The 16,659-nt window shown below is 42.1% G+C and overlaps 1 protein-coding gene and 1 long non-coding RNA gene across 2 annotated transcripts in view; one reads left to right on the top strand and one right to left on the bottom strand.

Annotated features, from left to right (window-relative positions):
* ARHGEF9 (Cdc42 guanine nucleotide exchange factor 9) overlaps positions 1-16,659 on the top strand; it is a 602,462-nt gene that overhangs the window by 124,270 nt on the left and 461,533 nt on the right. The window contains exons 3-5 of the mRNA XM_075323881.1: positions 1,133-1,669; positions 6,241-6,385; positions 7,557-7,663. Of these exons, the coding sequence (XP_075179996.1) occupies positions 1,133-1,669; positions 6,241-6,385; positions 7,557-7,663 (789 nt within the window). The remainder of the gene's footprint in view (positions 1-1,132; positions 1,670-6,240; positions 6,386-7,556; positions 7,664-16,659) is intronic.
* The window catches only part of LOC142251255 (uncharacterized), a 46,378-nt gene that overhangs the window by 28,185 nt on the left and 1,534 nt on the right, over positions 1-16,659 (bottom strand). The window contains exon 2 of the long non-coding RNA XR_012725299.1: positions 11,318-11,417. This is a non-coding gene — a long non-coding RNA (uncharacterized LOC142251255). The remainder of the gene's footprint in view (positions 1-11,317; positions 11,418-16,659) is intronic.

Raw genomic sequence — 16,659 nt, 5'->3', positions numbered from 1 at the left:
CTGAACATGTGCGGCCCACAGTGAAAACTTACCAGCGGTGCGGCTTGCAGAGGCCGCAGCATGAAAATTTATGCTGCAGAGCCGCATGCATCCTCTCTAGGGAGAACATAGCGAAGAGACCACAGCGCTCTGAACCCTGATCGCGGGCACGGGCCGCTGTGGTCTACTGCGGAGGAGACATGCGGCCACGCAGGTCAGGACCCACCGCGTCCAGGACGCGGTGGGTCCTGATAGTTAGCACGTACCTTACATGCTTGTTGTGGCCAGTGACAATCACAGTTATATGCCCGGGGCCGGTGTCGGCAGGACTTCACTACAATTTAATCATTTGCGGTGCCGCTCTGAGGAGATGCTGCTGCCTGCCAATCAGGTGCAAAGAGGTGACATCTTACAGCGACGTCACTTCCTTGCATCTGATTGGCAGGCAGGAGCCATAGGTATAGTGCAGACATCTCCTCTGTGCGGCACCGCAAATGATGCAATTGTAGTGAAGTTCTGCCGGCGCCAGCCCCGGGCAAAGAGCTGCGATCGTTACGGGTTCTGCCGGCCGCAACAAGCAGCTTCGGGGGCCACATGCGGCCCGCGGGCCGCTTGTTTGAGACCTCTGTTTTAGAACTTGTTTTGCCTCTAAATAAGAAGCAATGAAAAGGTGGCATTCATCGATGATGATCACACTATTACCTTTTCATATAGACCATATGGGAGGGTAGGTGTGGGACATGTATGAATGATGGCTATTTTGCGCGAAGCTGGGCTTCTACAGGTCCTGCCAGTAGAAGTGCACCTTCGCGCGAAAAGGCCATCATCCATACTTGTCCCAAACCTACCCTCTGGTGTGTTCTCTGTGAAGAAATAAAAGCTTGATCAGCATAGGTGAATGCCACCTTTTCATTGCTTCTTATTGGATTTCATGCTTATGTGCTTTGGGTTGAGCAACGCTGAGGTCAACCGCTCTTCACAGTGAATTCCCCGTTTTGACCTCATTGTCTCAGGAACAGTCCAGAAGTGCCGGTTGTCTTCATTGAATGTTCTATTTAATTATACCATGGTAATATTTTTAGGAATTAGACACTTTTACTCTTATTTAATTATGTTGCTTTGATCCCATGATTTATAAATTTGTCTTGTCTAGGAACGATGGCACAATGGAATTCTTAATATCTCCAGAGAGGAGGAATTGATTGTGAATGAATTTGGAGACTCAAAGTTGAGTGATCAGATACAGAGCAATAATAACTTGCAACCGGCATATGAGGAAGAGGAGGTCCAACAGGAATATAATGAAGAGAAGGTGCATCCATCATATGAGGAAAAGCAGGAGACAGTGCAACCAGCATATAAGGAAAATAAGGTGAAATCGGAATATGAGAAGGAAGTGCAACCGGCATATGAGGCTGAGGAAATGCAATCGGTATATCAGAAAGAGGAAGTACAACCGGTAGATGAGGAGGAGCAACTGACATATGAGGAGGAAGAAGTCTATCCTGTATATGAGAAAGACGAAGAGGAGGAGGAAGAATGTATACCGACTAAACATAACTTTGATGTCAATTATGTATTAGATAATGACGCCTGTCTTGCAAGCGACTCAGATACAGACCAGAAGTGTAATGGGTCCAGCAGAATCATGGCCTCTGATCTATTACTCAAAGATGAAAGTATTCTGCCGGTAAGAGATTCTACCTTTTCAAAGACTCATGTTTTATATTATTATAATTATTTAATGTAGGATATAGATAATATATGGTAAGAATCTCTGTCTTGTTATTCTGAGTGGTCAAAATTAGTGATGAGGAAGCACTAAGATTATCCAGTGCTCAGTACTTGAAATGAGCAGGTTGGAGGCTCGGATGGGCTCGACTCGATTACCGAGTATAGTGTAAGTCAATGTGAAACTCGAGCATTTTTCCAGAACAGTTTTCTCTTGAGTTTCCCGTTGACTTCCATTATACTCGGTAATCGAGTCAACCTTGAGCGTCTGACCTGCTCATTTCAAGTACCAAGCAGTCGAGCATCTTAGTGCTCTCTTATCACTTGTCAAAAAGTCTCTATAATTAATGTCTGGGAATTTTAAAGCCCCACCAATACCTACATAAAAATGGATCAGCTCTCAAGAGAAATTGTCATGTGGGTGAACCTATCATTTAAAGGGTACCTGTCAAGTCCTTTTTCGATATTAAATTGTCCCCATTGTCTTCTTAGTGATCCAATATGTATCATTAACATGGTTTGGTCAAACAAAAGTTTCTCGTATTTATCTTAAGAAAACACTTTTTAAGATCAAGTGAATGCATTAAAGACCTTTTGTTTCAGTCATAGGGATAACGCTTGCCTTCAGTTCAGTCACAGTCAGTCAGGCTGTCTTCACATTATGTATGCCGCCAAATTGTGATTGATTGCCGTGACTGACCTGACATCACGACAATCCCCTATTACCTCCTGCGCTTGCGCAGTTCCCCTCAGCTTCCTGGGCATGCACTCTGAATGTCCCTCTTCTTTCTTCTTCCCTTGACAGCAGCTGCAGCAGCAGAGCGGCGGGAACACAGAGAAGTGCTTAGCGTGCGCATTCCCAAGGAGATATGACAAAGCATGCAGTATGCACACATATGAAATTAATCAGGGGACGTACACCCAGATTCAGTGTGCATGCCCGGGGATTTATCATGTCTCCTTGGGAGTGCACACGCTAAGTACTGCTCTGTGCTCCTGCCGCTCTGCTGCTGAAGCTGCTGCCAAGAGGAGAAGAAAGAAATGGGACACACAAAATGCATATCCATGCAGCTGAGGGGCAGTTCGCAAGCATAGAAGGTAATAGGAGATTGCTGTGAAGATGGGCTAGTCACGGCAATCAATCACAATGTGGGGGGTGTGCATAATTTGACAAAACCATGTTAGTGATGAACACTTCAACACTAACAAGACAATAGGGGCAGTTTAATATCAAAAAAGGACGTGACAGGTTCCCTTTAAAGTTGCTGTTATCCAGAAGTCTTCTCGTATTTTCTTACCTATTATATCTTTCGATGATATGATTGAAGATGAAATGACTGATGGGAGACATTTACTAAAGAGGAGCTATAGCCAAATGTAAAATAACTGAAAATGAGTAAATCAGAAGCTAGAATAGTGCTGGTCTTTACTACAAGGATATTTGACATTTTTCAGTTTTGGTGTAGTGGCCAGTTTTTGACAAAGGTAAAATCAGTCATTTGATTTGTTACTTCTGAATTAGCTTCAGTATCTAGTTCCTGAGAAGTGGATTCAAGTGACAATTAGGGATTAGAGATGACTGAACCCATGGAAGTTCAATTCGATGGGTTCAACCGAGCTTTACAAAAAGTTCGGTTTGGGACTCAGACTTGACCTGGACTGCAATGGACGTCACTAATTGGGTCTCCGTCCATATGGATCCGGCCATAAACAGATCACTTTTGGGGGCAGGTGGGTGGGACCTTTCCAATTGTTTTGTTTAGCGCACACTACATCCGATCATGCTGTTGTTACCCCCAGTGAGAGACGTTCAAATACTGCAAGTGGCTCACACTGGGCCGAGCACCGAGCGTACCCAAACACAGTGATACTCGCATGAGTGGTTTGAATACATAAAGCACCCGAAATCCAAACCTGAATTCTCTTTTTTGTAAAGTTTGTGTTTGGTATGAACACCAAACACCGAACCTCTATAAGGGATGAGCAAACCCGAACAGTAAGATTCGGGGTTCATGCCAAACACCAGGTATCCGAGTTTCAGACTCGAACATGGACTTTTAAAAAGGTCCATGTCTGAGTTCGAAATTCAGATACTGTTCGTATGTTAATAAAGTTTGTTGAAAAGCTGCAGTGCAGCCAATCAACAAGCTTTATTCTGCGTTGCTGTGAACACTAAAGAAAAAAATAACTTGGTTTCCCATCTATTTTTCATAACAAGCACAGGGAAAGCAGACAGCTGGGGACTGCAACCCTCAGCTGTCTGCTGTACCTTGTCTGGTTATCAACAATAGAGGGGATCCCACACCATTTTTTATAATTATTCAAATAAATAATTCAAAAAACGGCATGGGGTCCGCCTATTTTTAATAATCAACCAAACCAGACAGCTAAGGGCTGGTATTATCAGGCTGGGGAGGTCCATAGTTATTTGTCCCTGCTCAGCCTAAAAATAGCAGCCCACAGCTGCCCCAGATCCATTAGATGATTCCCCACACTCCCTTGTTCACCAATTTATTAATTAAAAATAAATCCTGGATGTTCCAATGTAATCCAATGGAGTAATGTCCCACAGCGAACATCGATTTCTATGGAGCTTTATTCTGAGAACATTCTCATAATAAGGCTCCATAGGTCACTGCCGTTCAGCAGAAGCCTGAAATTTTTTTGGCTTGTGAATTTTATCTAATAAATTGGTGAAGAGAGAGTGTGGGGGTGTCTTTAATCACCATATGGATTATGTAGGAACTTCGAGGATTTTTTAATTCAATAAACTAGTGGATGTCGGAGTGTGTAGCCGATTGTTTAATTCAAATAAACTATTTTTCCCTGCGTGTGTTTTTTAACTCTATACTAGTAATGGGGATGTCTGATAGAAGCCTGTCCATTACTATCCCCTGGGCTTCATACCAGCTGTCAATTCAAAGCTGACATGAACCCCAAAAGTATTACACTGTTTGCCACCGCACCAGGGTAATGAGAAAGAGCCGGGTAAAGCACCAGAATTGGTGCATTTAATGGATATACCACTGCTGGGGCAGCTGTGGGCTACTATTTTTAGGCTGAGAGGGGCCAAATAATCATGGACCTTCACAGCCTGATAATACTGACCACCAACTGTCTGCTTTACCTTGGCTAATTATCAAAAATAGGGAGGAGTCCATGCCATTTTTTAACAGTATTTATTTAAATAATTTAAAAAAAAATTGGCGTGGGATCCCCTCTATTTTTGGTAACCAACCAAGGTAAAGCAGACAGCTGAGGGTTGCAGGGTGAGGGTTGAGGGTTGTCCTACCTGCGCTAGTTATCAAAAATAAGAGGGAACTCATGTAATTCTTTTTTTTTAATTCCTTACCCAGATTTGTTTGCAGGGCAATTTATCCACTTTGCTTTGTTTTTCAGCCCCCTAGTCCTTGTTAGTAGAGATGAGCAGACCCGTTGAAGTTCGGTTTCGGCAGGTTCTGCCAGACTTTAGATAAAGTTTTGTTTAGGGCCTGGACTTCATCTGAATCCCACTGGAACTCACTGATTGGGCAGTCTGGCAGTTCATTTTCTTATAGATTGTAAACTCTTGCAGGTAGGACCCTCACTTTTCACTAGCCCTTACAATGACCATTTTACAGCCATTTTACTGCACAGAAGTTTGGGTCTTCATTGACTTATATGGGGCTCTAGGTTCGAGGTCAAGTTCGGGTCAAGTCTGGGTCCTGAGCCGAACTTTTAATCAAGGTCCGGCTGAACTCGAACTTCCATGCGTCTGGTCATCCCTAGTGACAACCAATATTTCTGACTTCCCTGTAATACAAAAATGCTACAACCACATATAGCAAATCAATTCTAATTACCAAACTATGGCTGCTTCTTGAACCAATCACTGTCATGGTCATTTTTACATATTGAATGAAATCCTCTTCAAGTATATATATATATATATATATATATATATATATATATGTATATCATAGTTCCACCTCCCTGGATCCAGCTGTTGTAATAATTTGACCTTTATCGATAGCAGTTGCAAAAATATTAAAATCAGAACCATCATTGACCTGTTATGGTGATTCCAGGAAGAAATTGTTTATTTAACTTTTAAATGAGATTTTTTCTTTTGTTATACTCGAGTAAGTAAATAAACATAGTGTACTAAGAATGATAGACAAGGAAATTAGTATCATTTTTCGAAGCACAACAACTGGGGATTCACAATGTTCTATTCATTACAACACAGTAAGTGTTTCTTGATGCATTTCCTTGAGAAGAATTGTGCCAGTATAAATATCTTTTTACAAATTGTTGTTAACATTAGTATTCTCAAGAACAAATACTTGGATGGGAAAACATAGGTGTGGAATCTATTAGTATTTAGCCAGATGAACATGTAGAGAACAATGATGCACAGTACTGCTTTCTGAATCTAAGCCTTGTAGCTGACCACAATTATAGACGAGTGTTAGAGATATTATGCTTTATAGTTCACCGCAAGTTCTTCATTGTAGATGACATAGATGACATTGTCATTCTTCTCTCCAGCCTCTGAGACTGCCCCCCACTCCACTCACCGTGCCCCCTTCCTTCAAGTTCCCTCTGGATAGATGTATGTCTCTACCTCTGTCTCAGAGCACCCCATCTGGACTCGATCAACTTGGATGGATGAAAAAGAAGCAAATGAGCACAGGTTAGTACAGCACATCAGGGTTGTTCATGGTGGTGGGGTCATCATGATAATATCTCAGGTGATACTAAGAGCACTCGTAAGGACAAGCACAAGATTGAGAAAAATCATTTGCAAGATGGGGGCTAAAATAGGAAAAAAGTAAATTATATTTCAATTAGTGGTTTTAATGGCACCTGTCCATCACAAATATGGTGATCTTCTGACTGTACTATAATGGTCATGTTTGCTTACAGCAAAGATGGAACTGCAGCTGTATATTGCCCAGGCCTAAAGACTACTACTCCATCGCGGTCACGTCGTTAGTGATGCAGATCTGGCATCGTTAGCGACATCGCAGCATGTGACAGATAGGAGCGATGATCAATGATCACAAAAACGTCAAAAATCGTTGATCGTTGACACGTCGCTCCTTTTCATAAAACCGTTGGTGGTGCATGCCGCTGGTTGTTCGTCGTTCCTGCGGCACCACACATCGCTGTGTGTGACACCCAGGAACGACGAACATCTCCTTACCGACAATGAGGAGGGAATGAGGTTGGCGTGATATTCTGCCCGCTCATCTCCGCCCCTCCGCTTCTATTGGACGGCTACCGTGTGATGTCGCTGTGACACTGCACGAACCGCCCACTTATAAAGGAGGTGGTTCGCTGGTCACTTCGACGTCTCAGGGAAGGTAAGTCCGTGTGACGGGTGTAAGTAATGTTGTGTGTCACGAGAAGCGATTTGCCCATGTCGCACAACCGTCGGGGGTGGGTACGTTCGCTAGCGATATCGATAGCAATATTGCAGCATGTAAAGTGCCCTTTAGAGTAAATTCAGAGTGCTAATTATTGGTAAACAAGCATCCAAATACTCGACAAATTAGCAAAACGCTTGTTCATTGGATAAATTGTTTCTAAGCTTCCTTGCACATTCTCAGCAGCACATCATTCTGTGTAAACATGTGCTGCCGAGAACAATGACAATTTATGCGCACATAACAATCATAAGCAAGTTATTAAATGACTGTTTGCCTTCTATGTTGCCATTGGTGGCCATTTAAGCCCCAGTGTAATTACATGCTTACACTCCATTGTCTATTGGGAACACAATCATTCTGAGCAAAAACAAGAGCATATTTACGTAGTTCAAGAGTGGCACATTATTTTTAATACCTCTATGTTTACTTTAGGGGAAGAAGATCTGGGCTCAAAGACTTTGGAGGTTCGGAGAGACAGCAGGAAGGGGAGAAGATGGAAGCCAATAAATCTTGAGTCACAGAAACTTCCGGTGCACCAGGTATGAGGCTATATGCTTCACTTTCATGTTTTTTTTTATGAAATGTGCTTGTTTCTGGCTATTATTTCATTATTATATACAATAAATTCATGAAAACATTATGAATATTTTAATATTTTACTTTGTATAAAGCAACTAGAGGTTGCCCGCCGTGGTCCAAGCCAATTTGTGGTCTACTGGTAAACGTCTTTGGAAATTTAGCATAGTATTATTAACTCAGAATTATTGACCTATAAAACTCAGGGTGTTCACATAACAGTACGATACGTCAGCCAAATAACAACTGCACTCCCAGGAGTCTAAATAACAATGTCAATTGGCTCCAGTATATACTGTACAAGCTTAGTAGCAGTGCCACATAGTGCCTAACCCCATACTGTCAAAGCCGGATTTCATTTTTCCGCTCAGTTCTTTTCTTCATATTCTTCTGAGAATCATAACTTTTTGTGTTTTACTTATCATAGCTGTATAAGGGCTCTCTCTTCTTTTTGTGACAAGCTGTAGTTTTGAAGGACATCCTTTATTATATTATATAATGTACTGAAAAAAAAAAAAAAAGTAGGGTGAAATGCTGAAAGGAAAAAAAAAGCAATTCTGCACTGTTTTTAAGTTTTCTATCTTATGGCAATCAATGTGCCATAAAAACGACCGAGTGAAGTGATTCTTTGGGCAAAGCTTAACTGATGCGGTGAGAGGTTGACAGCGGTATCTACCGTAAATGGTTAAAAAACTGTGATCGGTACTTGTGGTTAGAGGCAGCTGCCGGCTGTATGGAGTAGGCTCAGCTCCTATGCGGGATCCATTTACCCACACCTGTACACCACGTCAGGAAGGGGTTAAGTATATACCGTCATATAATGCTTAAATAATGGTACAGTAACCAAACACCAGCTTCAGGTTGCACAACTTGACAGACAGACAGAGCTGAATTTATATTGTCTAGCACAAGGTTTCCTAGCCATGATTTGCAGGAGCCCTTATATCTCTTGATCTCTGGCCAGAGGTTCCCCAGATCTCGAATGTTGGTTATGGCACTTCTTCAGTCAATGTTATGCAGACAATTATAAAACACTCCCTAAATACATTTTTGTATTGTTGCCCTGCCAATTGAACCTCCATAAGACAATCATTCTGCTCGGATGATCAGGTATAGAAGGAGCGGATAGCACTGAGGAAAAACAAGTATACTGTGTTGAGGTTAAAGGATTGTCTTAAGTTCTTAAGTGACTAAAAATCCAAAGGGTTTGTGAACACCTTCCAAATTATCTCTTATTAAAAATCCTCTCCGTACACAAACGGGTATTTAATTCTATTGTCTACAGTTATTGCTTAGGTTACCGACCACCCTGAAGTCTCAGAGTAAAATGTATCTAGATATTAAGAGCATGCTGCTATCCGGAACTATGCTTTACAGCGTTTTAGATTTTTCTGAAGCTGGTTGCTCCCTAGATATAGACAACCTCAGTTTTATTGCGCTTCTCCCATGTTAAAGGGCCAAAGGAGCCTCTGTTATCAGCCTGGGCGAGAGGGCACAATTTGGACCTGTTGACCATCTTGACTATGTTGCTGGTCAATCTTCAGGAGGCTTATGAAGAAACAATATGAGAACACAGCTTTTATGACCAGAATACTTTTACCCTGTCCTTAAAGGGAACCATGAGCAGTTCTGGGTATATATTGCTAATCCCTGCTTAGCAGTCTCTGTATCTAGTAGCATAGATAAAGAAATCTTTTGAAAAAGTTTTTCTAAAGATCCTTTATGATATGCTAATGAGCGCAGGGACTAATTGCAAGAGCGTTAGTTCCTGCGCATATTCCGACCACAGTGGCGTGCTAACATGCTATTCAATGCCCAGCATTGTCAGCGGTGACTCATGTACCTGTGTCCATTCTCACCACTTCAGACGCTGGGCTTAGGGTCAGTGTGCATGATCAGAATGCCTTGCACTTCTGATCATACGCACTAAACCTCTCTGAAGCCGGGTGTACGCGTACACCTGGCTTCATAGTGCGCGTGACTGGAAGTGCCTGGCATTCTGATCCCACGCACTGACCCTAAGCCCGACATCTGAAGTGGTAAGAATGGACACAGGTACATATGTCACTGTTAACGACGCTCGCTAACAGGCATTGAATACATGAGAGCACACCCCTGAGGGCGTTCTAACATGCTAGGAGGTTGAAATGAGCGCAGGAACTAACGCCCTGGTGACTAGTCCCTTGGCTCATTAGCATATCATAAAGGATCTTTAGATATACTTTTTCTAAAGATCTCTTTTTGTGTGCTAGTATTGCCTGGGACAGTTAGGCAGGGATTAAAAATATGCACCCAGAACTGCTCGTGTTTCTGGGTGCCTATTGCACCTGACAGGTTCCCTTTCAATGCTTGACAGATGAATAACTAACTCAGTCCAAACTATAGCACAGGGCAAGATTTGCAGAAAGTTCCTATATCCAGTATATTTCATGGAGGAATATGAGTAGGTTGACTCTTCAAGAGAAAACTTTTTTTGGATTCCTGTGTGGCACGTAGGTTGGGGATCACTGGTCTAGAACATTCCTGGATTCTAAAAAAATGAAAAAAAAAGACTTAAAGTATAATAGATGTGTGAACATCTGCGAGTTTGCAGCTGGTGCACTAGAGGTTTCCGAAACATCAAAAACTCATGAGCTCTGCTCTTGTTCCCCAGAAACTTTGCATAATTTATTAGTAATAAGCAACTTCTTTCAATGAGGGAAAGTAGAATGTTTACTATTTTATTTGTTTACTGTAAGACAGTCTGGTTTTGGGGTTTACTTACAAGATGTGATGGGGTGGGTCGGATAGTATCAATTTCCGTAAGAATTAAGGATTTAGGTTGGGATTCCACCAGCTGTGGGTGGAAGTGCTGAACCTTCGTATAGCCGGGGTGAGGAGAAGCTATTTTTGAGAGTGATTAGCACGACATATCCTAAGGGGGCAAACCATTGCGATAACTACATCAAACAGTATCTCAGCTGCATACAAATAGATCAGGTGCACTGTTGTGTGGGAGTGAGACAACAAATTAACTCTAGTGCATGGGCTGGCAGCGCATTGCACAGCACGCCGAGCCTGGTGTACAAGTTTACAGACGAAAATCAAATTATTTCAGCATTTTCTTTTTCAGAGCGCTATAACTAAAAGTGGGAAATAAAATCCTTTGAAGATAACTATGCTTTGAAGATAGTAGAGGGCTAGCCATGTCTTCTAAATACTGCAGCAGTGACTCAGAGCTCAACTCCGACTTCTGATTTCAGTTAATTGGGTAACACAGAAAGAAGATCAATTAAAAAAGTCACTTCGGCTGAATATTTTTGCAGGATAAATCTGGGGCATTTATTTTTTGCATGTGGATTTTGATAAATAGTCCATTTACACTTGATCAAGTTCTGGGTGCTCTAAATCCACTGCACCCACGATCTCTCGAGAGTTAAGTTCAGCGCTTGTAAAATCTGTTTGATGAAGACCTCAGCATAGGGAATCGATGCAATAATTACAAGCACCCTTTATGAAAGAAGCGGAGGTCATGGATTGGTAAATTTTTAAGTAGTGTTACTCATTACCATTAATTAACATTATGTGCAGTCTCCTGGCTGCCACCGTCTGGGGTTTAATAACATACATGCACTTACCATACACTTTGTTTCACGCTTGATACGTCTGTATTTCCTGGAGGTGTACAGACCCCGGTGGAATTGTTACGCTGACTTGTACGGTGTAGGCGTTAATGACCTGATTACAGCAAGGAGAGAATTTTGTGTCATTGAAGATTTATGAGTCTCATTGATTCTAATCATGTCCCACACTAGCCTTTTTCTTACCTTTTTCTTAGAAAGAAACCCAAGTATGTGAAAGCAGCAGGGGATCCCCATCAAGGATCACTGTAACCCGGCATTACAGACAGGGTGCTGTGATCCAATCACTGTGTATTGTACCCAGCAACATGTAGGAAGGACTAGGAAGATGTGTGTCCATATGGATGAAAATGTTACACGGGGACGTGTAGAGTTTTTTCTATCCAACATCGACCCACATCATTTTATAGACCTTCTATCATGATTTTTACTTGATCTTAACTTGACGTTAAAGGGAATCAGTCACCAGGTTTTGGCCACCTAATTCGAGAGCAGCATAACATAGGGGCAGAGATCCTGATTCCAGTGATGTGCCACTTACTAGGCTAATTAATGTAGTTTTGATAAAATCCCTGTTTAAACAGCAGCGGATTTTAATTACAGGACTACTTGGCGTGCTGCAGGTAGTCCAGCATATTCATGAGCTTTGTAAAACTGCTAGATCTGCAGCAGAGAAAACATTGATTTTATCAAAATGACAGCAAACGGCTCCGTAAGTGACACATCTCTGGAATCAGGTTCTCTGTCTCTACATTATGCTGCTCTTAGTTGAGGTTGCAAAAACCAGGTGACAGATTCTCTTTAAGCTTGCACACAGACAGAAACAAGAGCATCGTGGAACACAATGTGCAGTCATATTGAGCAGTGTAAATGTGAATCATCTTTGGAGTGAGGTAAAAGTCTTGTCTGAAAGCTCAGCACAATTTTTCTGTGTTTCCCTCTGCCTGTTTTCTCTCTCTGCTCCTCACTGCCTTCCCTCTCTATAGAGTATAATTAGAAGTGTATCATGACACCACAACGAGCGGGTGGCCTGTCTTGTCTTGAGCAAGATGGATTAGAGCTGTTTTTAAAGAGTAGATGGTAAGTTCAGAACAGCTCAGTAAGTCACACATCACTGGAGTCAGTATCTCTGTCTCTACATTATGCTGCTCTTAGATGAGGTCGCAAAAACCTGGTGACAGATTCCCTTTAAGCTAGCACACAGACAGAAACAAGAGCATCATGGAAGACAATGTGCAGTAATATTGAGCAGTATAAATGGGAATCATCTTTGGAGTGAAGTAAAAGTCTTGTCTGAAAGCTCAGCATAATTTTTCTGTGTTTCCCTCTGCCTCTTTTCTCTCTCTGCTCCTTACTGCCTTCCCTCTCTATAGAGTATAATTAGAGGGTTAACATGACACCACAACAAGCCGGTGGCCTGTCTTGTTTTGAGGAAGATGGATTAGAGCTGTTTTTAAAGAGTAGATGGTAAGTTCAGAACAGTTCAGTAAGTGACACATCGGTGGAATCTTGGTCTCTGTCTCTACATTATGCTGCTCTTAGATGAGGTCGCAAAAATCTGGTGACAGATTCCCTTTAAGCTAGAACACAGACAGAAACAAGAGCATTGTGGAAGACAATATGCAGTAATATTGAGTAGTGTAAATATGAATCATCTTTGGAGTGAGGTAAAAGACTTGTCTGAAAGCTCAGCACAATTTTTCTGTGTTTCCCTTTGCCTGTTTTCTCTCTCAACTCCTCATTGCCTTCCCTCCCTATAGCATAATTAGAGGTGTAACATGACACTACAACAAGCTGGTGGCCTGTCTTATTTAAGCAAGATGGATTAGAGCTGTTTTTAAAGAGTAGATGGTTAGTTCAAAACAGTTCATTAACACTAGAAGTCCCAGAGAGGGGTCATTTAACATTTCTACCATTGGAACCCTATGGAGCTCGAAATTTCTGGGACTTCTAGTGTTAAGTGACACATCGGTGGAATCAGGGTCTCTGTCTCTACATTATGCTGCTCTCAGATGGGGGAGCAAAAAACTGGTGACAGATTCCCTTTAAGGAAGTTAAAAATATCACTAATATCACTCCCTTTTCTATGCATTAAGCCTCACTCAGTGGCAGAATTTGCAGGTTTTGTTTTCCATATTTGTCTGTACTTTTGCTCCATCAGAAACACTTAAAACTGTCGGCTTTAGGTACAAAGGGAAAACACAATGAAATGTTTCTCATTTGCAGCATCTTTACCTTGGGGTAGAAGGAAGGCATTACTATTGTCAAAGCATTTTAGTCTCTCTTTAACTCAAAGACAGACATAATTGTACTATGATTATTCTCAAGTATTTATCTAGGAAATGGAAGCATTTGCGGAATGATCCTATAGAAGCCTCTGCAGCTTCTGACAGGTGCACAGGTTTAAATTAATATGATAGAAGTTTCATATCTTAAAAAGAAAATTGATTTGTTTGAGAGATTTAGTCTCTTTCTATTCCCACAGAGTAAATACGAGCGCACACTGTATTATTGGAATATTGTATAATCTTTTTTTAAATGGGATTCAAGAAGCTTAGCTGTATTCTTCAATAGATTTAGAATTGATTGAACCCAGCCATACTAATGTTTTATTTTGGATGCGTTTTCAGTTTCCCTTTCTGTCTCTTTATCTTTTAAAATATGAAATCATAAAGAAATCCATTTTGTTACGAGAAGAAAAGGTTGAAAACACAATACGACCTTATTGTAATACAAGGAGTGTATTAATATAATTGTACCTCATTGTTCAGCCCTACTGCAAATATCAAGATAGCGTTCATTTTACACATATTACTCTCCAGCAAGTTACAGGACCTTGATTGCTTTCCTTACACTTCAAAATTTGTAGACATTTGGACTTTAGGACATTTCTTTGAGAGTTAAGCCTGCTTTACACGCTGCAATTAATCGTGCGATCGCATTTGCGATCTCACCCACCCCCATCATTTGTGCGGCACGGGCAATTTGTTGCCCGTGTCGCACAATGTCGTAACCGCCCGTCGCACGCACCTCCCGAACAACCTCGCTGTGGGCGGCGAACATCCTCTTCCTGAAGGGGGAGGGACGTTCGGCGTCACAGCGACGTCACACAGCCGCCGGCCAATAGACGCAGAGGGGTGGAGATGAGCGGGACGTAAACATCTCGCCCACCAACTTCCTTCCGCATTGCCGGCGGGATGCAGGTAAGTTGCAGTTCATCGTTCCCGGGGTGTCACACGGAGCGACGTGTGCTGCCTCGGGAACAATGAACAATCGGCACGCAGAAGGACGTTTGATATTTTGAAAATGAGCGACGTGTCAACGAGCAATGATAAGGTGAGTATTTTTGCTCGTTCACCGTCGCTCGTAGCTGTCACACGCTACGATATGTGAAACGAAGCTGGATGTGCGTCACTTACGACGTGACCCCGACGACATATCGCTTGATATATCGTAGCGTGTAAAGCCCACTTTAGTTCAATCTGTACAAAAAAGATCACAAAATTAAAAAAAAATACAATCTCTGTGTATCAGAATATAGATTTATGTGTGGATTCTGCCTCCAACTACAATACATTGAGTGAATGTAAATTTCAATAGTAAAAAAATGGAATCTGTGAACGTAAAATCTGTAGAAAATGGAGACTGTGGGGTGAAATAGCGCAATAGGGTCTTAAATGGTAACACCAATAGGAAAGGATGTAGGAACACTCACCTTATAGGGGTTGTCACAGGGTAAAACAGCTGCAGCCCCGAAGGATTGGAATTAGTAGTTGTCAGGAAAGATGGGTGTCATGCCGCGCTTATCACCAGATCCAAGAGGCAGATAACGTTAATCCATGTCATTTATTCATATACAAGATACAGGTCTACGCGTTTCAAGGGTCACAGCCCCCTTCCTCAGGACAAATATCAGTGACAGGATAATCAAGGGGGGCTGTGACCTTTGAAATGCGTAGACCTGTATCTTCTTTGTGAATAACAGACATGGATTAACGTTATCTGCCTCCTGGATCTGGTGATAAGCGCGGCATGACACCCGTCTTTCCTGACAACTACGAAAGTAATATCTGTAAAGTAAAATCTGTATGTATGTTTTCCTGCACGTTGACATAGCTGGAAAGGCTTTAATAATCTGCTTTCATATGTCTGGTGCAGATTTTTGGGCAGAATTAATTTTGATTCACTGCATGTGATCACAGCCGATTAATGCACAGAGAGAAGGGCAGCCAGTGCAGTTCACACCTCCAACTAAGAAGAGAGATGTGGCCGACCTGAGCTGACCTTATCCCTTCACATGAGTACACAGCAGTTATAAGTGCCGCCACTGAGATATGTTAATCTCAATCAATTAAAGGGAACCTGTCAGGTGCAATATTCATCCAGAACCACAGCAGTTCTGGGTGCATATTTCTAATCTCTGCCTAACTTAGGGTCAGTGCGCTTGATCAGAAGTACTGGCACCTCCGGTCATGCACACTAGACCACTCTGAAGTGTGCATGACCGGGAATGCTGGGACTTCTGATCATGCGCACTGGACACAGGTACGCCCGTCACCGCTGATGACGCTGGGCGTTGAATAGCATGTTAGCACAAACATGTGGACGAACTAACATGCTAAGAGGGCGGACTAGTAGAGGGATCTAATGCCTTTGCGACTAGTCGCTGGCCTCATTAGAATATGATAAAGCATCTTTAGAAATACTTTTTCTAAAGATCTCTTTATCTATGCTAGTGTATACAGGGACACTTAGGCAGGGATTAACAATATACACCCAGAACTGCTCTTGGTTCCCTTTAACACATGGGTTCCAAACCACTCAAATCCATCAGGGATACCCTACTGTGCCCTCACAATACACGCTTCTGTTCTGTAGAGTTCACTTTTTAGCATTTATCTTTTCATCATGGTGGGCAGGATATATTCCTATAATATAAAGCTTGAGTCAGATAAGACATCATCATACCATTGACAATAGATGACAGAGGAAGTGTACCTCCTTCCTCTCCAAAGGTGTAACCTCTAGTTTGTAGGCCCCATTGAAAAATCTCCAACAGGGGTTCAAGTTATCTTAATAGAGCTGATGTTCTTAAATGAGCCAAAGAGACCTTTTGGTCCCCATTGTCGTCAGAGCCGAGGTGTGACACCAACCACTATACTTCTGCCCATGTATAATTACTTCCTGCTCATTAACTCCTGCCCCTGTTAGGCATCTTGCCCAGAAACTCCCCCATAATCGTCAATACGTTCTTACTAGCTCATAACCATGGGGTTTCCTATGATGTCCATGTGGCTTGTGTAGTAACAGCTACCCAATCCTCAAGACAACTTTGGTCT

Source organism: Anomaloglossus baeobatrachus, chromosome 9, assembly GCF_048569485.1.
Source record: "Anomaloglossus baeobatrachus isolate aAnoBae1 chromosome 9, aAnoBae1.hap1, whole genome shotgun sequence".
NCBI classification, from domain to species: Eukaryota; Metazoa; Chordata; class Amphibia; order Anura; family Aromobatidae; genus Anomaloglossus; species Anomaloglossus baeobatrachus.
Note: the sequence above shows the minus strand (reverse complement) of the source record. Positions and strands in the feature narration are given on the sequence as shown.